This window comes from Dryas octopetala, chromosome 8, assembly GCF_963921425.1.
Source record: "Dryas octopetala chromosome 8, drDryOcto1.1, whole genome shotgun sequence".
In the NCBI taxonomy this organism is placed as follows: Eukaryota; Viridiplantae; Streptophyta; class Magnoliopsida; order Rosales; family Rosaceae; genus Dryas; species Dryas octopetala.
The window spans coordinates 9,849,707-9,876,517 of record NC_141373.1 but is presented as its reverse complement, the minus strand read 5'-3'; the positions used below and the strand labels follow the sequence as shown (position 1 = coordinate 9,876,517).

At 33.4% G+C, this 26,811-nt stretch overlaps 2 protein-coding genes across 8 annotated transcripts; one reads left to right on the top strand and one right to left on the bottom strand.

Annotated features, from left to right (window-relative positions):
* Positions 1 to 3,994: 3,994 nt before the first annotated feature.
* Positions 3,995 to 5,592, bottom strand: LOC147277027 (bZIP transcription factor 44-like). Its single transcript, XM_086254528.1, has one exon. The coding sequence runs from the start codon at positions 4,766 to 4,768 to the stop codon at positions 4,283 to 4,285; it is 486 nt and encodes a 161-aa protein (XP_086110654.1). The 5' UTR covers positions 4,769 to 5,592; the 3' UTR covers positions 3,995 to 4,282.
* A 10,856-nt stretch (positions 5,593 to 16,448) lies between these two features.
* On the top strand, positions 16,449 to 24,186 carry LOC147277026 (Homeodomain-like superfamily protein). 7 transcript variants are annotated; one of them, XM_086255407.1, is made up of 15 exons: positions 16,449 to 16,584; positions 17,188 to 17,256; positions 18,363 to 18,425; positions 18,518 to 18,906; positions 18,981 to 19,047; positions 19,133 to 19,369; positions 19,453 to 19,787; positions 19,902 to 20,307; positions 20,388 to 20,488; positions 20,644 to 20,687; positions 21,128 to 21,323; positions 21,428 to 21,572; positions 22,168 to 22,289; positions 23,095 to 23,438; positions 23,867 to 24,186. In XM_086255407.1, the coding sequence occupies exons 3-14, from the start codon at positions 18,380 to 18,382 to the stop codon at positions 23,245 to 23,247; spliced, it is 2,241 nt and encodes a 746-aa protein (XP_086111533.1). In that variant the 5' UTR covers positions 16,449 to 16,584; positions 17,188 to 17,256; positions 18,363 to 18,379; the 3' UTR covers positions 23,248 to 23,438; positions 23,867 to 24,186. The 7 variants fall into 7 exon arrangements, with proteins under 7 accessions (XP_086111533.1, XP_086111531.1, XP_086111535.1 ...); XM_086255405.1 differs by having other exon boundaries at positions 18,330 to 18,425; XM_086255409.1 differs by having other exon boundaries at positions 18,305 to 18,425; positions 19,136 to 19,369.
* Positions 24,187 to 26,811: the final 2,625 nt, after the last annotated feature.

The following is a 26,811-nucleotide window of genomic DNA, read 5'->3' as shown; positions in this document are numbered from 1 at the left end:
ATTCTTCTTTTACTCTTTCACAAGTTGGGGCAAGGTCAGGCAAGCAAGCGTGCACTTTGCCTTGAGTCCATTCAAACAAAAGTCTAATTTTGAATCCTCCATTTTGCGAACTAGTTATTGATCTAGTAGGATTTCTTTATATTTATTTGAAAAAATCTCAAATTTGAATTCCATTTCTCCTAAATTTCCTTTAAAAAAAAAAAAAACTTTTATTTTATTAAAGTTCTCTTTTTTGAGTATTTATTCTTTGTGATGAAAAAAAAAAAACTTCAAAATTTTAATTCAGAGTCTCATACCCCAAAAACTAACTAAAAAAATCTCACTATCACTCTTTTTAAAGGCCTTATACAAAGTTTTATGAATCTCAATCCCCAAATGAAGAAAGAACAAGTCCACTAACTTTAGGCATTTTAGATTTTATCTAAACAAAAGAAAAAGAAAATTACTCTATAAAAAATTAGGATTTTGAACACTTGATTTCAGTTAAAAGATAGGTGGGGTTCCTTGCAAAAAAGAAAGGCAGGTGGTGTTAGGATGGTACTATTTCTTTTTTGTATTTTTCCCTCTAAACTCCTTTACCATTTACTTGTCTCTCTAAATTAAAGAAGAAAAAAAGTTTCTCTAAATTAAAAAAAAAAAAAGTTTATTTGCTATGAGGGTGAAATTGTTTTATATTTTTTCTTATCCTCATTAATGTAATCTTGCTTTTCTTTTAATATAAATAAAATTTAAGTGTGTACTACCCCATTTTACTAAAAAAAATGGGAAGATAATTAACACATTTTTGTGTGTGAAAATATTTTATATGAAGTCATTCAGGTGCGAACGTGCGTACTTGATACCTTGTCAACACCGCCGAGAGGTCGGAGCTATTTTTCTAAATCAACTGAGCATTTTTTGTAGTAGAATGGCTTTGTGAAAGCTTTATGTTAAGGTTTCTAATTTTGAAATTTTGAGCGGACAAATTAGGTTCGAGCTCTTAGCGTTAAAAAATTTTGTATTATCAAGCAGTCGGCAAAGGTCACTGAGCGTTCAGTGCTATGTGCACCTAAATGAGCTTATATATATGTAAATGACATGTTTTGAGAGTTCCCTAGAACCCCCTTGCTCTTTCATTATTCACATTTATTTATATCCTCCCATCTCTTATTTATTTCTCTCTTCAATCTAAAACTAGAAAATAAAATGCTAACTTGAAACTTTGAGTATATCTAGAAGTAAATACTCTTAATCACTAAAGGACATGTTTTGAGAGCTCCCCTTGCTATTTCATTATTCACATTTCTTTATTTCCTCCCATCTCTTACTTATTTCTCTCTTCAATCTAAAACTATAAAATAAAATGCTAACTTGAAATTAACTTTGAGTATATCTAGAAGTAAATACTCTTAATCACTAAAGTTACAGACCTCAACAATTTTTATTTTCATAAAATAACTTTATTTCAATCAAAAGTCTGTTGCAGTTGAAAAGCTTTGTAGATTATTCTATGATGCGATTCCAAATCATTACTCACCAATTAAATGAAATTAACCCTGTAAGAATATTGAACTTAACAAATTTTTATAGTTATTGGAGTAGCCTAGTCTAGTTAGAAGGGCTATAAAATTACTTTCTATAAACCCAAATTCAATCCTTTTGCCCTTAATAAACTCTAAAGATAAAAATATATTTATTCGCTTCTCAATGATAAAAATGACATAGCTACACTTATCAAATTTTGTTTACCAGAAAATATAATAAATTTCATTTATTCGAGTTTGATTTACATTAAAACTTATTTATTTTTAACAAATAAAATGTAAACATGTAGAAAGAGTTAAAGAGATATTATTTGATGAACAAATTTAATAAATCTATCATTTGCTAAATTCATATACACAGGGCTACATCATATGACAAACACGAGGTAGGTAAAAGCTAATTGTAAGCGGCATCTAAGCACACGCTTGCTGTCTGATTATCATTAATTTTTTTTATCATAGTGCAGCAGGTTAGCAGGTAGATGAGATCTCATAAAATTAATTAATTACTTAATTCATACATGACCTGATGACCATAACCTCATTATTTCTGATGCCTTTGATGTACATGTGTTGAGAGAACTTGCAGTGTAAACATTGTTCCCTGCACGTGGGACTTGCTCCTCCACAACATGAGCACTCCCAATGTGACTTCTTACCAAAGCCTTTGTTCCTTTATTTTTTCAGCTTTTCACTCCCCCACTAATTGGTCACTTTAACCATAATTCAATTTTAATTTTTTACTAACTTTTGATCAGCTAGCTTTATTACCTTTACACCTTTTCTTTTTTTAATATTTCGTCATCATTTTGCTTTTTTCTCTCAGAGTCACTATTTAAAAAATGGTGGGTTGAGAAGTTGAGATCTCTCTCAAAGCAAAGAAAAGGAAAATACTGAGTCTAGATCTTGTGAGAATCATAAGCTAATATGGCTTGGATTAAGTACCTATCTGTTTATACTGTTTGTATTGATGGTATGTTTAGGTCGAATTATACTTTAGTCCATGTAATATGGGTCATTATCCATGTTAGTCTCTATTATTCAAAAAGATCCTATCAATCCTTGTAGTTTACTTTTGCATGTTTACAATTGACCAAAGCCAAATTCATAAATTCGTTTATTGTTTTGATAATTTGATGAAGTTGCAACACGTTTTGATAATTTGATGAACAACACGTAACAATTCTAGATTGTCATGAGTATGAGTATTTGACTATTTCATATAAAGTTTAGAGTCGTCACATCTTTAAATCATCAAAAAAAATTAAAAAATTAACAAATTTGTTCTTAGTCGCAATCTAAAATAAATCACAAACTATAGAGACTAAAAGTATAATTTAGCCTTATGTTTATAACTAAAGTTAACAACACTATTCAACTAAGTTCTAATATAAATCATAAATCTTAAAATCTTAATTCTAAATCTTAAAAGAATTATTGTAAGTATATGATCTTTGATTGTAAGATGGAGTCGTATGTTTACGTGTTCTTAATCTGAGGAGCTGACCCATAATTGCAACTCCAATGAGAAGAAAAGCAGCCGCTTTGGTACCTCTTGCTCTGTCTTCTCACTTTCACGGTTTCACATGATACTCATTCTGATTCCAAGTCTCATTTTGACTTAATATGTAATCAGCTTACAACAAGAAGCAATTGAAGATGTGAATTCTACTCTCACTACTTTGTGGTCCAAAAAAGAGACAATGAAGTGCATAAAAACTGACCTTTCTTAACCCATGGAACTTTACAGCCCTTATGAGGCAAAATATCCATGCAATAATGCAACTTATGGTACATCTCAAAAAAATAGTTGGCTTTGAAAGCTCCATATAACTAGTTCTGAATAAGCTATAGGTACACCAAGAGAGAGGTAGATCTATAGGTAGGTGATCAAGGAAGATCAATCACCATCTCATGCCTATACTTGTGGAAAAGTTAGCTGGTGTAATCCACTGAGAATCTGCAGCCTAATTTTTTTGATATCAACCTATTTTAAGAATAGTGATATTTATGCTCCCAAAATACTAAATGCGCTCCTTTACTAGATTGTAAATAAGAACACCGTAATGGACCAATGGTCGAGTTATTTACACTTCGATAAAAAGGAGTATGATAGTGTAAAACATGTGTGCCAATAGCGTCTTCCTATCTAAAATTTTATCCATAGAACACATAGTCGCCATCCAACAATTGGAGTTTCCCTTCCAATTTGTCAACCCTTTAGAGATGAACCATATGGGAGAAAATATTGCATTACTTATAGAAAACTAGCATATGTACATTGTACAACACATGCTAATTATATATAATGGTGAAATTCCATCATTTGCATTTTGTCAAACATGTACACAATTAGCACAAGCAAATATTTAATTTATCTGATAATTTTGAATAAGTTTGAATCAAACAGAAAGAGCTAGTGAAGTTATTGTCAAAACTCAAAAGTTTCAACATGAGTTAAAGAAAGAGAATTTGAAGAGAACTTAGGCATATTATTATAAAATTACTAGCAACAACCAGCTACATCAGTAGCTATTAAATTCAACAATAGTAGCCCCCATTTACATACCAAGAAGCCAATACTCCAATACACTACTACTCAATTTGTTCGACACAATAATTAATTATTTCTTAAAACACCATCTAATTAGCATAAGCTAAGTTGAAATAAAAATACAACTTCTCTGGCTCTCTCTAATCTCTATCTTACTTCATCCAAAACCCAAGGAAGCAAATCCAAAGAAGCCCATGGGTAGAGATCAGTACTGAAACATCTCTGCAGAAGCCATAATAGGCTGGTTCAGATATGACAGATTCAAAGGGTTGAAGAAGCTGATGTCAGCAGGCTCATCAGTGAAGCTGGTGCTGCCAATTGGATCCCCAGCTCCAAGAACACCATTGCTTGCATTCAAGAAACTGATGATCTCATCCAAAGACTGCAGTCTGCTGCTCAGTTCACTCACTTGGGCTCTGAGAATGGAGTTCTCTGCCTCAATACTCATGTAATGCTGGCTTGTGATGTTCAGGTTGGTGATGATCTGATGGTTCTCCTTCTTCAGTTGAGCCATCTGGGCCATCAGATCATCCAAGTGCTTCTGTTTCCTCATCCTGGACCTCCTTGCAGACTCACGATTGGATATCATTCTCTTTCTTTTTCTCTGGTCCATCAGAGCCTGCAAGTCCTCCTCAGAGCCTGAGTTTTGAATCATGGAGGAACCTGAACATGTCCCACTAGAGGAAGCCATTGAAACCACAGAAAAGTTTGCAGATTTTGATCACAGTAATCAACAGTAACTCAGAGAGAGAGAGAGAGAGAGAGAGATAGAGAGATAATAGCAGGACCCAGAATCCCAGATACAAAATAAACTCAAATATTGCAGAAAATAATAGTAATAATATTATAAATTTTTATTAAAATAGATTATAGTTGTCGCCTTATTATCAGAGATTGAGAGGTGATATCATGAAACGTAGTAAAGCCAGTAGAGGAAGACAACTGAGAAGGATTGAACTAAGTGGGTCCTGCGCCTGAATGTGGAATTGATCATACACCCGGAAAGAAGAATTTCACTCAGAATTGGAGACATGAATCTCAAACATCAAGAACAAGATGTTAAGCATCAAGATAAGCTTTCTACAAACACCAACCAATTCTCCTGAGAAAGTTTTGTGAATTGGGTGTTTGAAACAGGCCTCAAAAACCCCAACCCAGCATGAAAGTTTGGAATTTCTGAGATTTGGTGTCAAGAAACTGGGATTTTCAAGAGAAAAACAGAGAAACCAGCAGGATTTGGAGATGGGGTTTGAGGGTTTTGAATCCAAAATCCCAACTTTAACAACAAAATAAGAGATGGGTCAAATGGGTTCTAGGAGCTAGACCCAAGAAACCAGAAAGACAAACAAAGATCAAGAAGAACAAGTGGGAGAAGATGGCTTCAGCTTAAAGCCAGAGCTTTTAGAACTTATCAATGGAGGAGTGACCAAAAGAGAAGAGGGCTTAGAGGGATTTGGGAATGGAATTTATAAGCCAAAAAGAGAGCAACTTGATCATAAAAATGAATATTTAAAATGAGAAAACAGTGTGATAAAAAGGACTTTGGAATCTCATATTATAGAAAAGTGACGGGACATGTGAGGTGAGGAAAGAGAAGACTTCACAACCGTCCAGATCCAGCTGGGAACCAACAATCTCGTATTATTTGTTACAGACAATTGTTTTTAACCGAAGATACTGTTTATGTGTGGTAACTCACTCGTGTGCTTCAATTGTATAAATCATTGCTCTGGAATCATATATGGAGATTTAAAAAAAGTTATTATTTTTTGATATATATTGTTGGCCGATTTTTAAAAGTTAAGTTTTTGAAGTATAATAGTTGTTTAATGGAGTATAAATGTCTATATCTTAAATTTAAATCTTTCATTTCTCAATTGTCTATCAATATATATATGTAAGTTGAAACTATACGTGTGAAAAAAGATATTAGCTTAATATAAATTATTAGCTCATTCTCTCACTAAGTACTGTTTGGTCTAAAAAACAGAAAAGATTCAATGAATTACTTCTTAATTTTTTTTTCCTCAAATTATATAATCTTATTTCATTTTTTAAAATTTAGAACAATTTTGAATCTCAATTATTTTTGGTGTAAAAAACACTATTAAACATTCAAACAGGTCTCTCACACTCAAAGATCATTCAAACAATCTCTCACATTTCTTACACATTTGAATCACACCCTAGATCCTGGCCAAAAAAAAAAAGAATCACACCCTAGAGACCTCTTCTTGCAAGTCGACGAGCTATAACTCAACTGTGTGAATTTCTCTCTCGTACTTAGGAAAGACAGCTTATTGCTTTTATTATTTGTTAATGCAACTGCAGCAAAACCATAGCATTTTGGAATGCTTGGTGAACTGTGTGATACAAAAGTAAGATAATCACCCCCTGCCCCAAATGTTGCCTATTTTTCACCAATTGTACCAAATGGATCTTTTCGTATTTTGCACAGCAATAGCTATGTTTATATTATTTTATATTAGAATAAAACATTATTACTTTCTTTTTTATTATTATATTGTTTTAGTTTAGCATCACATTCATAATTCTTTTTCGAAATTTTATTTGGTACATTAAAAATACAAATCTTTATGCTTTGTTGTAGAGTCTCTGGCAGACTGACACGAGTCAATTTGGAAATTTGCAAAATCTAGGGATGTAGGTAGGTGTGAGTTATTAATTTACTTTTGGAGTTTGGGCCCCAACATCTAGGAGACTAGAGCTTATCATTGGAAGTCCAAATTGTCTAAATTAGCCCTGGAGTTTGTACAAATGGCGTGTGAAAAGGAGAAAAGCTTGCCTTTAGAACGAAAAAAAAAAATAAAAAACTTTCTTTTAATAAATAAATAATTACAAGACTAATATAGTAATATACTAATATGTGAGGAAATTTGTAAAAAATTGAGTATACACACTTGTGACATGAAGGGTGCATGATAAGGAGAAAAACTTGTCTTTAGAGCAAAAAAAAAAAAAAAATAGAGAAAACTTAGGTTGTAATAAATAAAAAATTACATGACTGATATGTAAAGAGATTTGTAAAAGGGGGGAGGCTATACAGATCACTCAAAAATGCTGAATTGACCACCGTTCTTATTTATTTTACAAATATTCATAATATACCCTTAATGTAAATAAAAAAATTTATTAAAAAAAAAAACTACAAAACCCCATCCCTCCCACCCACCCGACCAATCACTCTCTCTCTCTCTCTTCGGTGTGCCGCCGTCTAGCGATTAGTGGCGGCGAGACCATTACCAGTCAACTCGCCTGCCTCTCCTTTCTTTCCCCATGGTAGCCTTCAAACCAGGAAAGCCTAGAAAACTCGAAAGTAAAATAAAAATTGAAGAGTAATTAATAATATTTCATAAAAATCGAAGAGTAAATTTCATAAAAATCAAAGAGTAAATTGTAGTTAAATGACGAACTCTTGCAAAGGTTACAACTTTTCATTGACATATACATTTTTACCCTTTACTCATCTCATCTCATAAGGTTCATGGCCTTCAATAATGCACTTGTTAGTATGCAATTTTTTTTGGAAATAAAAAACAAACAACGTTATGAAATGAGTAAGTTTTCATTTTATTTTTGGGTAAAATATTTAGTCCATGTCTTTTGATTCGAAATTCAATTTGGTTCTCATGATTTAAATTTTGATAATTTAATCTTTGTGTTTTATTTTGCTTGAAATACTAGAAAAGTCTACACTCAACATGAAATTTTTTTCAAATTGAAATTAATAACTTATTTAAACTCATGAGTTTTATTCAAGAATGACCACAAATCATATTTATATATAACATTAAATTTGATTTTTAAATAATAATTTAAAGCATCTCAAACTTAAAGTTTTAACTCTAAAAAATTGGTGAGCCTCAACTTCTTTAGGAATAAACACGAAAATTGAAATTATTGTTTTGAAAAAACCCATAATATAGTCTTTAAATCCCCCCAACAAAATTTCTTAAAAATAAACGGATAATTTATCTTCATCGAAAATCTGGGCTCTATGAAATTAATTGATTAAATTTTAAAATTTCCGTAAGATTATAAATGACATTTAACACAATGATCAAATCAGAAAAATTGGCAAAATTTAAACCATGAATACCAAATGTGATTTTGGGTAAAAAAATGACAAAAAATATAGTTTACCCTTCAATTTTTTTTTATAATGAGTTTAATTTACTCTTCCTATTTGACAATTAATTATTTGTGAGATGTGATGTTGCACGATATAGTTGTGTGAGGCTTTTCAACATAATTAATTACTAATGCTATTAATATGATCAAGAATGAGAAAAATTTCTCTATATCAATTATATATGAGTATACAACGAGAGTGTCTCACATATATGCATCATATAACCAGCACGTAACTAATAAATACGAGACACTCTGCATCAAAAAAATAACAATTAATTATAAAAAAATCTATTTTTAGAGCCATTAGTACAAAAAAATTTACCTAAAAAGTTGAATGACAAATAAGTTCACTTTGTACAAATAAGTCCACGTTATTTTTTTTTTATTTAAAAAAAACTAAGCAAATTGCCACAGTTCAACAGTAATAATTGATAGTGTATTTTTGCAATTTAAATAGTTACTGTTCCACAGTAACAATAATTTGAGAAATTATTCTGTATAACCGCTATCTTGACACGTGGTATAACCAGTCTATTTGTTATAATATGAGTGGATGTTATTAATACTATACCCTACTAATATAAACACATCATCCAATAATACCCTCACACGTTGGATTGGTTATACTACGTGGCGGTATATCGGTTATACCCTATAATTTTTCCAATAATTGTTATTGTTGATAGTAGCAATTAATAATGTATTCTTATAATTTAAATAGTTACTGTTAAATGATAATAATATGATTTTTTAAAAATGGGTCGGCTGAAAATTAGGCTTCAGCATTTAAATTTTTTTAAAATTATTTTTGTCCAAATAGACTTATTAAAAAAAAAAACCCCAAAGAATAAATACGAGACACTAATAATATACCACCATTGTACAGTATATAAGTTTATCTCCATCAATAACATATCATGACTGGTGGTTTTTCTCTTGGAGCTTAATTACTTGGTTTTTGTTCTTGGCTCAAAAAACAAAAAGTGTGGGATTGGGTCTTTAAATTTCAAGCACGAGGCATGCCGCTGTTGCTGCAATAGAAAGTGGTCACATCACATGTATTATTGAAGTCAGTGGCGCCGGCGGGGCAGGATTTTATCATAATGGTTCATGCTAAACAAAGTTAAAAATGTGATTTCCTTTCAACAATATCAACAAGTCAATCATAAACAAAATACATAAATACAACTAAACATGTTAAACTTAAACATCAGCCAAATGAATTCCATGACAAGGAAATATTATTAATTATCATCCAATAGAAATTTTTTGACTGCAAAAAATGCCATGAAAATGTAAGATCTTTTATTTATTATCATTTTTCCACATTCACAAATGTAATTTGCATATTTGCAACTTATAAGGAGTCTATATTTTTTTTATTTGAAACAGATTATGGGTTCAAAATTAAATACACGTAGGCAAAACAATAGACTTATTGGGGTCACATGCCACCAATGACCCCACCCCAGTGCCGGCCCTGAAAGGGGGCACTAAGTGTGACCGCCTAGGGCCCACCTTTAAGGGGGGCCTACAAATTTTTATATTATATATATTAATATATATAATATAAAAAATATATATATTAAAAAAATAGCTATTGGGTTTATTTATAATGTCTTCGCTGCAACTAGGCCATTCTACTTATTGTGTCAGAGCTGTAGTTATTTAGTTTCTTTATTTGGGCTTAGGCCCCCCTTTATACAAAAAAAAAAAAAACTAGGCCCTTTTAAGATATAAAATTTGGGTTCTGCAACCTATTTTTCCTTGATTATTAGTTGAAAGCCACCTTTTTATTTCTGTTTATTTTCTTAATTTGTGTTTGGCCAACTTGCTTCATTTTTTTTTTGGCTTCTCACGTACGTGAATCACAAGAGAAACAAGCCAACATCCTCATCTGCATGGCAGTGGGTCCTTTTTAGGGGTGGGCACAGTCCAGTCCAATTCAGTTCTCCCCCTAAACCGTGCACTGGACTGGTGGAGGTTATTCAGTCCGGTCCGGTGTTGAGAACTGTACGTTTTGCACCAGAACTGGACCAAACTGAACTGTAACAGTTCCAGTTTGGTCCGGTGCATTGTTTGGGGTTGGACCAAAAATTGCACTGCACCAAGCCACCAAACAGATTCACAATTTACAACCCCAAATCAACCAAGAAATGAAGAAACAAACCATTGTAAAATTCGACACTGAACAACATTTGATTGAATACATACATCCCAGAGAAAAATTTCTAATGAAAAACAAAACCCAAATTGGATTTGACAACAACAATCGTTTGACTTTACTGTAAAATTAGTAAACCCCTAACCCTTAACCCAAAGTCAGTAAATCCCTAACCCTAAATCAAACTCTAAATCCCCAAATCAAACCCCTAACCTGAAATCAATAATACTGTAATAGATTGAGATATGAGAGACGAGAGATGATAGTCTGCGACTAAGTGAAAATGGCGGTTCTCACAGACCCATAGCTCATGGATCGAACCTCTCTTCGTCTTCCTCCAAAATCGAGATCGAGAGGCGCTGAGAGAGTGAGAGATCGAGAGCTAGATTGAGAGGCACTGAGAGAGTGAGAGATCGAGAGGCACTGAGAAAGTGAGAGATCGAGAGCCGGCTGGGTCGGTGAGAAAGTGAGAAAGTGAGAAGTCTGACTGTCTGAGAGAGTGAGAACTGAAGTCTGGGTCGATGAATGAGCATATCGAGAGCTAACTGAGTGACTGGGTGAGACATGAAAGATGAGATCGCGGCAGCGTCGCAACTTGACTGAGAAAGTGAGAACTGAGAAGTCTGAGAGAGTGGCTGGGTGGGTTGGGTGTTTGTCTGTTTGAGTTTGACCGTGTTTGACTGTTTGTGTTTGTGTTTGTGTGTAATTGTAATTTGTTTGTGTCATTGTGTGTTTAATTTAACAGTTTATGTGTAATTGACTAATTGTAAATTGTAATTGTAATTTGCTTAATTGGGATTTCAAGTTTTCAATTTTCAATTGTAATTTGTTTAATTGGGGTTTCAAGTTTTCAATTTTCAATTGGGATTATATACTTATTACTTATATATGTAAAGAGAAATTAATATAATTTATGGTATATGGTTATAATTGTATTAGGGTATAGTTGACTATGAGTCTAATTGGGGTTTCAAGTTTTCAACTTTCAATTGGGGTTATATACTTATATATGTATAAAGTAATTAATATAGTTTAGGGTATATGGTTATAATTGTATTAGGGTATAGAGTTATAGTTGACTATGAGTCTAGTTAGGGTTTCATTGGGGTTTCAATTAGGGTTATATACTTATATAGTTATATATGTTATATACTTATTACTTGTATATGTATAGAGTAATTAATATAGTTTAGGGTATTTGGTTATAATTGTATTAGGGTATAGTTGACTATGAGTCTAATTGGGGTTTTATGTTTTCAACTTTCAATTGGGGTTATATACTTATATAGTTATATATGTTATATACTTATTACTTATTACTTATATATGTATAACGTAATTAATATAGTTTAGGGTATATGGTTATAATTGTATTAGAGTATAGGGTTATAGTTGACTATGAGTCTAATTGGGGTTTCAAGTTTTCAACTTTCAATTAGGGTTATATACTTATATAGTTATATACGTTATACACTTATTACTTATATATGTATAGAGTAATTAATATAGTTTAGGGTATATGGTTATAATTCTATTAGGGTATAGGGTTATAGTTGACTATGTGACTTAAATGGGGTTTCAAGTTTTCAACTTTCAATTGGGGTTATAGGGTTTAGGGTATATAAAATATATTTTAGGGTCTAAAATATAGCTAGGTTAATATTAATTTTATTATCTAAAATGTATGTAAAAATGTGTATAAAAATTGTATAAATATTAAATATGTATAAAAAACTAATATATATTAATTATCCGGTCCGGTTCGGTCCAATCCGATTTTGTGAAGTGTGAAACCGGAACCGGAACCAAATTGAACCGGTCCGGTCCAGTTTGGTTCCAATATTGATTTTTTTTTGTCAACACGATTTTTTAACGGTGCGGTTCGGCTGATTTTTTCGGTGCACGGTTTAAATGCCCACCCCTAGTCCTTTTTGCCCTTGGGTTTACACCTTTTTTTTTTTTTTTTCAACAAAAATACATGCCTTTTTTTTTAAAAGTTGGATTTAAAGAGCATATTTGCTTTGAATTGGCAAAGACGGATCTCTACCTCTCCATATAGTCTTGTGAAAAATTGGGTTTTTTTTTTTTTGTTCTCCACAGGCTCTTTCAATATGAAAGAAATTAGAGAGGTCTCATTAAGGCAAAAAGGTAATTAATGTTTGAGTGTGTATTTTTCCCTTTTAATTTTTCTCTTATATTCCTATAAATTTTTTTTTTCAATTATTTTCTTAACGTTCAACCGAAAATTTCTTAACTGATTTCTTGTCAATTGTGAATTGTTTTACAAAAGATTTTATTAAGGGCCCAATTTAGATTTCGCCCCTGGGCCTTTCAAAAGTCAGGGCCGACCCTGCCCTACCCTGGCTCCGCCACTATAGTCTAAAGTCATGCTAATATGGTAAGAACTTGAACATAACCCTTAAAAAGTTTATATATCATTTTATTTTATTTTTGTTTTAGTTTGAAAAGAGGTGATTTGAGCTTAAGATTTCTTTAATATTGTAAAAGAAAAAAAGTTTACTAGACTAATAGATAGGGAGATGATCCATGGCATCCTATTTTTAATACAAATTTTGATACAAGTTTTCAATAGAGCCTACTCCATATAAGAGTTTAACGATTCAAATCGTCTATTTTGTAGGTCTCCATTAAAAGATCATCTTTGTAAAAAATTAGATAAATCGGAAACCATTTACCTATAAAGATTAAATGGTCAACATTTCAAGTGTTTATTTTGTTGACTACTTAATCTTTGTAGGTAAACGGTTTTCGATTTACCTAATTTTTTGCAAGGTTGATACTTTAATGGAAACCTAAAAGATAGACGATTTAAATCGTTAAAATTCTATATGGAGTGGGCAATATTAAAAACTTGTGTCAAAATTTGTGTCAAAAATATAATGTCATGAATCTGCCCCCATTAGATAGTTGATATATGTTTTCTATTAGGATGTCCCATTTCACATCTCAAAACTAATATATCACTAGACTAATATATTAACACAAGTTTGAAAATGTTTTTTTTTGTTCCATTAGATGGTATTGTGAATCAATCATAATCTTAACCTATTATCCTACCCACTTTTACCAATTGAGCTAATCTTAATAGCTTAATTTTTTTTTTCTTTTCAACAAAAAAAATGTGTACAGATCAAATAAATTCCCTGATTATCCTGGTATTGTTGTACTTCTAATTCGGGCCTTGTGTTATAAATTCAAGAGTTCTCAACATATGTTCCTGGATTCAGGCTTCAAAGATATAATTTAACTGTTAGAATTGTAATATACACAAAACTCAAATTAAAAAGTCATACTTCTCATTTGAACAAATAACATGGTTACTTAATACTTAGTAATGGAAGTGACCGGTGACAACTTGTGTAACTTGTGTTTTACTATTTCAAGTAGATTTTCAATGGCAACTAAAATACTTTGAACTATCTAGTTTGGGTTTGGTCATCCCAAGTTTCTCTTTTTTCTTTTCTGTGTCAAAAGGTCTAGCCGCCACACCAGTAATCTTGCACACACGTTTTTCATGTTGATAAACCCATTTAGAGGAAGCTCGAAGGTTATCTTAGGAGCTTTGTGGCCATCAACCATTTGTAACAAAATTTTAATACATAATAAAGGATCATAAAATAAAACTATATGTAACACCTGAACTGATTGTCTTGTGTATTGTTTTTCTAATAAATGTGATATCAATTTGTATAAATTTACTTATATAAATCTTATTTATATTAGAGAGGATATACAAAATAGTGAGTCTAGTACTTTTCAAGACAAAAGGTTTGAATGCTAGTCTTGTAGTGCCAATATGGTCAACATAAAAATTAATACTGTGTTTCCTGGTTTGGTGCAATGTATTTAGTGTGCTTTCCATGTTGTCTCTCTCAAAGACTCAAATTGCAACATGCTTAGCTCAGTGCCTTCATTGTGAAGAAAAGAATGGGTGGGTTTGTGTGGGCACAAATTTAAAAGCGACTGAAAAGGCAGGGTTTATTTGGATTTATTGTTGTACGTAGCAAAGGCCCCCATCCCACTTAATTGGCTACTTGCAACTTGCAAGGCATACCAAAATCAACTCATTCAATTTGGCACATCATGAATCAATTCCACTTTCTAGACAATGTTTTAAGCATTTATTTTTATTTTTCCTCTGTTTTTTTTTTTTTAGCAGAGCAGAAAAGAAAGGAATTTCCATTTTAAACCTCAAGTTTTCCCAAGATATTTTGTGCCATAGCTTTTGCTTACATACCCTACTGTCGGTGAAGGTTGTCACTATAACTGCTCTCAATCACCCGAGTTATAACTTATAAGTCCTACAATTTAAAGGTAGTGTTTGTGTTGCGAGAATGAAAACTTGTAGATACGTATGAGATTTTCTTCCCATATTTGGTATACACTCTGAAAATGAATTATTTAATTTTACGTGAGAATGAGTACCCTCAAAATGAAAGAATGTGAAACTTTTATATATATAATAGATAAGATATTGGAAAATGGAACATATTTTAATATTTATTACTACACAAATCAAATATGAGAATATAAATAAAAATTGTCTAATGGTTATCATTCCCAAATTTTTAAACACTATAACAAATGAAAATTATTAATTTTTACTCTCCTGTCATGGAAAATAAATAACAATATTTCCAAAAGGTAACAAAATGTAATGTTATGTCACCTATCTTATTAAAGAAAGGTAGCAAAATGTAATGTAATGTCACCTATCTTATTAAAGAAAGGGTAACTTCACATAAAGTTGTTGAAAGTCTAAAATATCTCTGTTTCTGATAATCTGATATACATACAAAGTTCTTTATGCACACTTTATGAGGAATAAAGAGAAGAAGGTTATCTTCTTCCAATGAAGTCTTCTTAAATTTTATGCATTTGTGCTCTTGTAGTTAGGTGTTACTGTGAAATTGATGTAGCTAATAAATGGGTTCTTTAATTAGATAATATATATGCTTAAATATTTCATGAACTAATCTTCTTAATTGTTTGAAAATGTAATTGTGGTGGATAAAAATGACAACAGCCGAGAATGACAATGGTGTTCTTCCAAATACAAAGATATGGAAACATTTTCGTGGTACATAGACTTTTGCAGGATGTCTAATAAACGGGTGGAGATCTCCTGTCTCCAATCTCTCGTGTCCTTCCCTGTTGTCTCTCTCAAATTTTGAAAAAAAAAATATTTTTTTTTTTAAAGTAAAACAAGAATTAAAAAGAGGCCCTCAAAATCTGAGAGAAAAGACACGGACATGAGAATTGGAGACAAGATATCTCAACCCCTAATAAACCATCTCTCATGGTCAAAGTCAAAACTAGTTTTCAAGGAGACATTAAAAGTAATGGCAGATAACCTTGGTTGACAGGGTTTAAGTATGCAATGTGTGTGCACTTGTAGTAGGAGTTATTAATTAGGTTGCTTTTATAAGGTTTGGCCGTTTGGGAGACCAAAGTAGCAAAGAGTTATAAGAAGGAAGACCCCATGACCTTAGGAGGATTTTTAGCCCGAGCAGGTATTGTAATCATAAGTAATGTTAGGGACACCAACTTTTATTCCAACAACTTGATATCAATTTATGGTGACATATTTTATGCCAGTTTCTTATTTATTAATTATTATAAATAAATAAGTTTCAAAGTAGGCCCATATAAGAACAAACAAAATATTAACACACCGATTTGGAACTAATAAATTGGTTTATATACAACACTAGGCCTTCAATTTGTGCAACCCTTGAAGAACTATGAAGCCGTTCGAAAATGACTGTACATTTACTGCAAGGTTGCCAGCCTCCTTTAAATTCGAGAAGGGACCCCAAGCGAGAGAAAAAGAGCTCTTGTGTTTGATTCACCTTTCCCCCCACTATTGCTTAACTCAAAAATGAAAAATTTTAAAAAGTTTCAGAACAGGCCCAAACCACAGCCCATCTTCTCCCACTGAAAGCCCAACCCTCAGCCCAAACCCAAACCCCTGGTTCCCCGCCACTAACCCCAACTTCTGAAGTTGCGAACGTAACCTTCTACCTTCTCCCTTCCCTCTCACTCTTCTCTGCGTTTCTCTCTTCGCTCTTCTCACTTTGCTTTCCTTTGATTATTCCCCTAGCTGCTGATATTGGGACCATCTTCTTCTTCCAAGCCTCACAGCCTCACTCACCCACTGAGCCCAGGTACTCCTCTTTCTCTTCTTTTAGTTTCTGATTTTATTTTATTTTTCTAATTTAGGATTTAATTAGGGTTCAATTAAGATTGTAATCTAAGCTTTAATTCATGTTTAAATTTGGGTTTAATTTAGTTTTAAAATTAGGTGTGACTTGTGTCGTGAGCTTGATTTTTTTCAATTTTATATTTGGTGTTTAATTTGGTTTGTATTACCTTCATAAGAAAACTATTAGTGGCACGGTTTTATTTTTCATGGGATGATAAGGAATGTCACCAAGAGACATTGGAAAATCTGAAGATGACAATAGAGAGCACCAAGATGCTCTGTGAATTAAGCCTGCTATTCTTATGTGCTCTGTATTTTCTCTCTTTATTATTTAACTTTATAATGATCCTTTGATTCATGTGTGTAACATTATTTGCTGTGCATTTTGTATACTGCATTATTTACCGTGTAATGTTCTTTCATTAAAGCACCTTACCCGTTTGCAGTCCTCATTTAGTACATAAGAAAAATTTTGCTGACTTGGGTTGCACATTCCGATTTTCATACCTTGCAAACCTTTGGGAATGTTTGCTTACAAGTTATTTTTTTGACATGTTCTTCTCAGGTTATGTTAGACACAGTGGTTCCAGAGTTGCAGGTAGTGAATAAAACCGAGTACCAAATATCTCTTCAGGTAGAGACCCTGGTTGGCTTAACACCAGATTAAGACAAAGAGGCCACTTCAAATGTATTTCCCATAAATTTTGGTGGACTGAAAAAGTTATGTATGATTGAAAGATGTCACTCTGATTTCATATATGCTGGGTCTGCTTGATAACCTTGCTATATTGGAATCTGTTTCTCTAGTTCTTTGAACTTTGCTGTGTCAATCTATTTCTTTTAGAGAGATTATGAAGTAACTGTTTCTGCACTTACTAAACTAAGCATACCCTAGGAAAAGGCTGCCTTATCCTCACACCAGTGAGCATTGGGGTTTATGACGCATTGCTTATTTGTTCAATGGAGTTCAGCTATTTGGTGTAGAATTAGGGTTTAATATATGTATACTATTATTTGTAGCACAGTAGCAATAAATAAATATTTGGGATTATTTTTTTGGTTAATTTTGGCATCATCACTGTACTGCAGCTGTGCAGGGGTGTGATTTTTAATTTTTTAATTTAGATTGGGCCAAGGCTTCAACTTAAAATAAGATGCATTTGCTAACTTCCAATTTAGGGCGCATTCGTTTGGTGATCACTTATAATGGTCTAGAGGATGCATTTAACTTAGGTGCTGAAATTTGGGCAGAAATTTTTTACTGTAGAAATTCGATTTCTACTTAGGTGCATTGGCATTTGTTGAATTGAAGGCATTTACAGCTTTTTCTAGGAAAATTATTTGATTGTCGTTAAAGTTCAAATCAAATTATTAACGGTGTTTCGGTCAAATTTGGAAGCCAGAAAATTATTATAATTCTTGCACATATAATTTTACTATTATAGAAGATAACTTTTGTTAATCTCTGGGTTCTGATTTTCCTAAGGACCACCTGGGACCCAGAAAGAGAAGGAATTCTGAAATAATTCTCGTAAGAATATAATGCGATAGCATAGTTTGAAAATTAAAGCAATTTGTGTTTCTTTTTTTCCCTCCTTAAAATTTAATAAAATTTGTACTGCAAACAAAACTAACTTGCTTTAATTGTTTTGGATCCATTGAACTCATGTTATTTTTGTTAGCTTCCTCCCCTTACGTTTTTTGAAGACAAGGCCTCTTACTAATATACCTAGAAATCAGTTGGAGTTAAACTCAAGATGGACATTTTGGATGATATTCTTCTTGAGCCTGCTGGTGCCCCTGGTATGTCTTGCATCTGGAACTCAATAAACTTGTCATATTTTCTGTCTGTATTTGCCTCAAGAGATGGGTGACTGATTTCAAGGATTTTGCAGTTCGTGCTGGTGGCAGATTTCGACCCAAGGCAAAGCCCCAGTCTAGCAAGGTAGCATCTATAGCAGTTGCTTCTGCTCTCCCAAATGTCATAACAGAAACAACCGTCACATTATCTACCACTGTCTCAGATACTGCTCCATCTGCTAAATCTGTTGATGTTGGAGATGGTAAACTAGCAGATGCAGTTAGTTCATCCTTAGCTACCTCGGAGACCCCTGGGAGCATAGAGCCATCAGAAAACAATGGGAATTTATGTCCAAGTGTACGATTCTCTGATGGTGACAGAAGCATCAAGCCTTTACCTGCAACAGATGCTCTGCAACCAGAGGTTGCAGCTTCTGATGGAAGTGGGGATTTGCATTCTGGCTTTGGAAAAGCAGCAGTAGAGGTAAGAAAATTTAATACCTATTTCCTGGTTTCATTGTTTTTCGGTTCATATTGACAACTTATGCTATCTTCCAGAATGCGGACATATTCTCTGGGTTGGAATGTCTTGACGATTTTCTTACCCAAAATTCAAGTGGTACAGGTGAATTATTCAAAATGCAAAATTTTTCTAAACCGTAAAAAAATTAGTACTGTCTCTTGACTGTGGTGAGCTCTTATTCTTTCAGCAGTGCATACTTCCAGCAAGTCCCATGATAAGGTTGATATGGATACCCAACCTGGTGACAAGTTTTTAGGTTCTGTTCCTAATTCAGAAGTGGGAACTTGCCCAGAGGGAAATTTTGGTGCTTCTACACATTGTGAAGTTAATTCTTCAGCATTCATGGTATGTGATGTTGCAGAAGCTCAAACTTATTCTGACTTTGAAATACTAGACGTTGTGTCTGAGGCTACCATTTCATCTGGTATGTACACCATCATTTGTCTTTGTGGTCTTGCTTCTATATTGTTTGTCGAGCATTTCTTTTTAAGTCTGGGGATGATTTAGGACGACCTGGTAAATTTCAACCCAAGCTCAAAGTGAAAAAAGGAAAAGAGAATCTGCACATCCCTCACTCTGAAGTTGAGTCTACTACACTTCCACAAGATGTGCATTTGGTTTCTTCCGAAATTGGTGACATGAATGAGAGCTCACTTCCTGCCTTCCCATCTGGAGATGTTCTTGATCACTCGTCTCCAAGGTTTGGTGATTCTATTGCTCCGAATCCGACTTCTGATTTCCAAGTGAATGCTGAAAACCGTACAGAAACTACCCACTTAGATGGCGCCATTTTTGAGGATGCTGTGCATTCAGAGGATGTTCCTGGGACACCTGGAAAAGTGGTAATTCTTTTCACCGATAATTTTTGGCCATGCTTTCCTTATTTGACTTAAAAGTAAATCTTTTGTTTAATTGTGTTGTGACACCTGCTTTTCTTTGTTTATTGGATTGCACAGGGTCGTAAGAGTAGAAAGGGAAAAGCTTCTAAAGCATCAAGTCTTCCTCAGAAGTGCAAATCTTCCACAGCTGGTGAGGAGGCTGAAAGTGGGACATCATCCAGGAAGCTGAGGAAGCGGTTACCCCGTCAACAAGTTGATGAGCCAATGCCTGAGGCTAATGATGACGGTTTCCCTTCTGAACCTTCTAATGATTCTAATGTCGATCAAGATGAGTATAGTGATGATGAAGATAGGGAGCATAATACATCACAGAGGAAAAGAGCCCCAAGAAAGTCCAAGAAACCTGTATCTGAAAATGAAAAACCAGTCCGAAATCGTAAAAGGGCCAACAAAGCACCTGATGAGTCAACCAAAGAACCTCCCAAGAAGTTCTCCCATTCAACTCGTAGAAACAAAAGGCAAGGTAAATGTACTTTCTGGGTGTCTAAGATTGTGACATGGAATTTATATGTCCATGCTTTTGATCTCCTTTATCTTTTGTAGTGGATAAGTCTTTACTTGAAACTCCGGAGGAAGAAATTGACCCTCAAAAATTGCCTATCAAGGATCTTATTCGTCTAGCAGAGTATAGGGAGCAGTTAGCGGTACATCTAATTCTCTAGAATTTCATATGCTTTTCTAGTTTTCCTAGTCAAATTTTCAAATGAGTATATGATGTTTCACGTCATAACATTTTTATAGCTATATCTATTTAATATTTTCTGCTTCTTTGCCTGTTCCTATCTGTCCACTCATTTAGATTAAAGAGGCAACAAAATCAAGAACTCCACTGCCCGATCAAAGGTACTAGAATTCTTATAGAGAAATCTCTATTGGCAAGGTCTTTATTTTGATCATATTTGCTTAAGTTGTGTGCTACTGGTTCATGCAAAAACTTTGAGATACTATAGTTGTCTAAGTTTGCACAACCTTGAGGCCACGTGAGGCTACAACTGTGTCACATGATGTATATCCTTGAATATAATTAAGTTGCCTTTTGAGAACAGGAGGGTGGGAGCCTGGTAAGTATAGGCCACCTTTGGCTTGGTCAATACTTGTTATATGGCATCTGATGAAATTAGAACTTTGACTTTGAGAAAAACCTGTTTTTGATAAATTGCTGCTATTGCTGTTGTGACTTATCTCTTGATCACACACACACAAGAGATTGTTTTCACTATCATTCTTGAAGTCATATGTAGTCCATTGATCCACATTTCTTATCACTATTTTTTTCTGTGCAGTGCTAACAACGATGTTCACAAGGAAGCTTCTCACAATGAAGATGAGACCTTTGCTTCAGAGCAGGACAGAAGCTCTGATGAAAATCAAGCAAGTTATAGGGTTGATGCAAGTTCCTCTTTCCTCAATTACCAGTCTTACATGGACAAAGCACCCGTTGCAAGATGGTCAAAACAAGACACAGAAAATTTCTATGGGGTAATGTAACTATAAGAAGGTTTTGGATGGTATTCTTTTCTAAATAAAAGTGGGAACTAACCATATAATATCTCAAATTAAATCTGCCTTTTCATGTAATTTAGGCTGTTAGGCAGTTCGGATCAGATTTTTCTATGATTGAACAATTTTTTCCTGGTCGAACACGTCGTCAACTCAAGTTGAAATTCAAGAAGGAAGAACGTCAACATCCATTACGTATCTCTGAAGCTTTGATCAGTCGTTCCAAAGGTTAAGTCCTCAATTTGTTATTTATTGACTGTTTTAATCTCTCCCTTTTTTCCCCACCACTTCCTTTGTACAGCTGATAATATGGTCAGAATATGCTGATTCCACATATTTGTCTTACATTATAGAATGTTATTCATTCATAGATTTTTCAAAAGCACTTTCAAGTTGAATATATAAGATGCAGAAAATCAGCATTGTCTGAGGAGGATAAATTAGATATCTAGTGCATTTATATTTTTCTTTCTTTTTCTTTGTTTTTTCTTATTTCATTGGTCACACACAAAAAACCCAAAGATGCAAATATATGCTACATAGTCTATATATGGATTTGAGTAAAACTAATTGTACTATCTCAAATGACTACATCGTATCTCTCTAATAGAGGTGGGAACCACTTATATAGGTCTCACTTGGATTAGAGAGATGGTACCTTTGGCGGTCAGTTAAGATGATACAAATAGCATTACTCTATGACTTTTATTGGGGAAATCATGGCAATAAAATATAGAACCATAGTTTCAATTAGATGCTTTAGTGATATTTGTCTTTGTGAATTAGCAAAATTATGGCACAATAAAATAATTTTCTCCTGCAGATAATTCCCAATTAGTTTCGTTGATTGAGAGGCTGCAAAAAGTGGATAAACAGGAGCCTAATGCCGATGAGTCAATTGACATGACAGGAAAGGAGGAGGTGGAGCTGACTCATGATACTGATGTATGAATTTTCTATCTTTTCTCTGTTTCTCTCATGCTGAAATGCTAATGTACTGCTGCTATAGTTTTGAGGAAAAGTGCTTGAGTGTCTATATTCCGACCTTCACGGAGAGTAATAGTTACTCATGTTACTAGACAAACCTCATTTCTTCTAATTTTTATTCACAAGTGTGAGGTAGGTAGTATGTCAGACGTAAGAAATCTGCATATGGGAATTGTTGATGGTTAGGAGCTAATACCTGTTACATTACATGATAGAGATCTATTTGAAAGAAAAAGAAAAACAAAAAAAAAAAGGTCTTCAAGAACAACCTGTTGGATGTATAATACTGAAAAGGAAAATGCTTATTGCTCCAACTATTTTTTCCCAACTTTTGTTTCCAACTTACGTAGTTTCGTGACATCAATTGATTCAACAAGTTTTTTTTTTTTTTTCTTTGGAGAGTACAATGTATGAATGCCATTGAAATTGGGAAAGAATAGTTGGGAGAAAGTGTTGGGGCAAATAGCGGTTCTTACTGACAATTTGTAAGATACTAAGATGACTCATTGACTATGTATTTTCCATGTCATGGCTCTCTTGCCCTTGGGGAGTGGAGGTACAAGGTTGTATGATAACTGAAAAATAATACTTGGGCACTTTGGCAGTCTTTTGTTAGTTATTTAACTGATAGTTTTGCAATGTGTGTTCTTATTAGTAACATCACGTCTAATAATTTATGTTTAGTATAACCTTCTATTACTTGTTATAGCTTTTTCTAAATTAAAATAAATAAATAACTATTTTTGCTTCTTATTGCTCACAGGAGGGAGTGGCACCACCTGAGTTCGATGAAGTTCAAGATCAGGAAGCTGTTGTTGCTGAAGTTCAGGATCAGGAAGCTTATGGTGCTGAAGTTCATAATCCTGTGAAGTCTGATGAAAGTGATGATGATTTTAGATGGACTGATGATTTTTAGTGATGAGTTTCTTTCTTTGCTAATATTTTTGGCGATGAGTTACTTGCAATGAGAAGATATAGTTCTAGCAAATCGAAGGTGATTCAAGACCTGTTATTGGCAATGTTACAGGGGAAAACTAAACTTCATTTGGACCATGGAGCATGTGGGAACACATTTTTTGAGAAGCCAATACACTTGCGGATGAACTGGTAAGCTTGCAACACACAATACCTCAGGCCCAAATATGGGAACAAAACTATCCTATTCTTATCAGCTTAGGTGTTCCTAGAGACTTCAATTTTGTTTTTGTTACAAAAGTAAATTAAATTAAACATGGACCCCTCTCGTATAAAGATATATTTATAGATGGGGAAATTCTTTGACCTTTGCAACTCTTGTTCCTTTGGATTTTGGGTTTTGTTCCTTTACTATCTGGCTTTTGGGTTTTGTAAATTTTGTAACTCTTGTTCCTTTGCTCTTAGTCTTTGCTTCTGCCCTCTTGTGCTGAAACTTCATGCATAGTTCACTGTATTTTTTTGTGCTTCTCCCCTTTTGTGTTGAAATTTTGGTATCTGGTTTTAGTTTTGATTTTGAATTTTATTTTGTATATTTATTAACATTATGAATATTAATGCAGAAAAGAAGGAAAATGGAGGAGAGGGGGAAGAAGGCAAAGAGATGGGTGTTCTACTGTTCTTTGGGTTTTCTTCCTTTTGTTTTAAAAAAAATAATATACTGAAATGTTTGAATGACGAAGATACCCCTCAGACAGAAGTCACATGCACATGTGCTAATTTTTTACGGAAATCTTAGACAGAGGTGTCTATAAGACCCACATTGCAACAAATCAATAATACAGGGCCAATGTGGTTAATTTTTTTGGGGGGCAATGTGGGACACCCCATAATTTGGGGACATTGGTGTAATTTTCTCATAATTAAAATTTGGGGTTGACTATCCCCATCTAAATAGAAAATGTTTAATTCTAGCATTATAGTAGGTCATCTTGCTCCCCAGTCTTATATTCATATCCAATTTGTGAATGTAGCCCATTGTTTTCGTAATAATATGTGATTGTCATATGATTAGATCCATCAATCATCATGTGCCCACAAGGACATGATTATTTCAAAGCTAACAGTATTTAATGATGATAATTTTATCCAAGAGGACTGGATTTATGATTGATCTCTGATGATATTTGATATAACGTTTTCCCAATATTTTCTTTTAGCACATTTCACCCACAATTTCCACATACCTTTACTGACATTTAATATATATGTATTTGGGCATTGACAACAATATTTAAGTTCCAACTGTCCAACTCTTTTATGAGTTTAAGCCAAAGCCATACCTAACAAATAAAGATATATTATTACGCTAGCATGTGCTTTCTAATAATACCTTTGTACAAATTGAAATTAAAAGCATTGAAAATTTCAGTAGACAAAGAAAGGAATTGAAAGCAATGGAGAAAAACAAAATGCAGTCTGACTTGCTTACAAATAAGAGAATTGCTTATAATTAATCTTAGACAGCTAATAAGGCATGCATAATAACAATAATCTCATAAACTATAGGCCGAAATTGACAAGTTCTTTGACAGATAGCAAAGTTGCTGTTTTGAATTAAAATGGCATATTCCCCAGCTTTTATCCATTACATAGCCAATCCAAAAAAAAGAATAAAGTAAATAATATTAAATATAAACAACTTTTCTCACCTCTTTTTTTATTTTTATCAGATGCTTTTCCCACCTTAACAAGTCTTTTCTTAGCTGTTTCTGTGGAAATATCCAACAGAAGTAAATTAGAATCTACGGCCTGCAAAAGATGATATAATAACTCCATGTGAATTTCCAATATTAAAAAATTTGGGTAATGGTTAGGGTAGATTTTATGCTTTCTTTCATTTATGGAAGACAATTTTAGTATATATTTTTTTTCAACCTGTACAAGACATTTTTGTGCGTATCATTGAAAAGTCAGAAATTTAGTTGCAGGAATCATAAAGTTTTGTCAGATAAAAAGAAGATATCATAAATGCTTAACATGCTGGGCTCTTTATGGACAGTCAATCATTCTTCTTTTACTTGCATAATAATGATTTGACTTCTTACAAAGAAAACAAGAAAATAACATGCATATATGCTTGTGATTTGTTTGTAAAAGGAGTCCCAAACAATTTTTCTAAGAAAAGACATTATTGGTGCATTTGGATGAAGTAGTTTGAAACTATTTAGGAATTCACAAATAGCAGAATTTAAAATGACGTTATTTAAAATTTTAGAATTTATAAATTATCTTGTTTGGATAAATGTAATCATAATAGAATTTAAATACGAAATTTATAGTAGTTTTATAAAAGAGTGATGGTGATGCATGGTGGCAACAATAAAAATAATGTTTGTGGTCAGTTGACGATGGTAGTAGGGGTAATGGTCTACGAGCGGTGGAAGAAATGGTGACGGCGAAAATTGGAGTATTGGAGGTGGCGGCAACAGCGGCATTGGCGGTGGTGGCAGTGGTGTCAGTGTCGGTAGTGGTGGTGGTGGTGGTGGCGGTGTCAGTTGTGGTGATGGTGGCGGCGGAGACGCTAGTGGCGGCATAGGTGGTGGCGGCAGAGGTGGTGTTGGTGGTTGTGGTGGTGATAGCAGTGGTGGTGGCTGTGGTGATGGCGGTGGCGGTGGCGGTGGCGACGGCGGTGGTGGTTGTGGTAGTGGCGACAGTGGTGGTGGTAGTGGTGGCAGAGGTGGTGGTAGTAGAGGCAGAGGTGGTGGTGGCGACAGTGGTGGTGGCGGCAGAGGTGGTGGTAGCGGCGGCATGGTGGTAGTGGTGGTGGTATTGTGATTAATTGGCAAGGTGATTGGTGAACACGACTTTTTCTTTTTTATAAAAACTGAAATTTTGAAAATGACACCAATTTAGGTGGAAGTTAAACTTGAAATTTACAGTCTTCAAATCCCAAGTTTTTTTCACATAGAATTTGCAAAATTATGTATTTATGTACCCAAATAAGGAAATTAGAGCATATAATTTCTTAAATGCTGAGTTTTATTTAAATTTCAATTTTTTTTTCTCTATCCAAACGCACCATAGAGAAATTATATTTTTTATCACATGATGTGATAGTTAATGTGTATTTGTTATATCAATTATTATTATTAATGGTTAGTTAACACATCAACTATCACATTATGTATTTAATTAATATGATTATAAAATTTGATTATTCTAGTATTATTTTAATAATCTTTAATTTTTAATTTAAATCGTTTAGTAAAAATATAAGGATCCTCTTGTAGATTCTTTAAGATTTAATAGTAAAACTAAAAATGTAACAATGTAACTATCTTATAATAAGTCATTCTAGAAGCGACTTTTGTGAAACATATTCATTATTCAAAGAACGAAAAGATCAGTAGAATGAGAAAGAAAAGAAAAAAAAAAAAAAAAAGATGAAGAATAAATCCACCAAAATAAAGCAAAAGTGAGTCAAAATATTGAAAGCGCCATGCCGCCATGTATTGGTATTTGGTGGGTCACCCACACAAAGCTACGGGTTTATTTTACGGTTTTA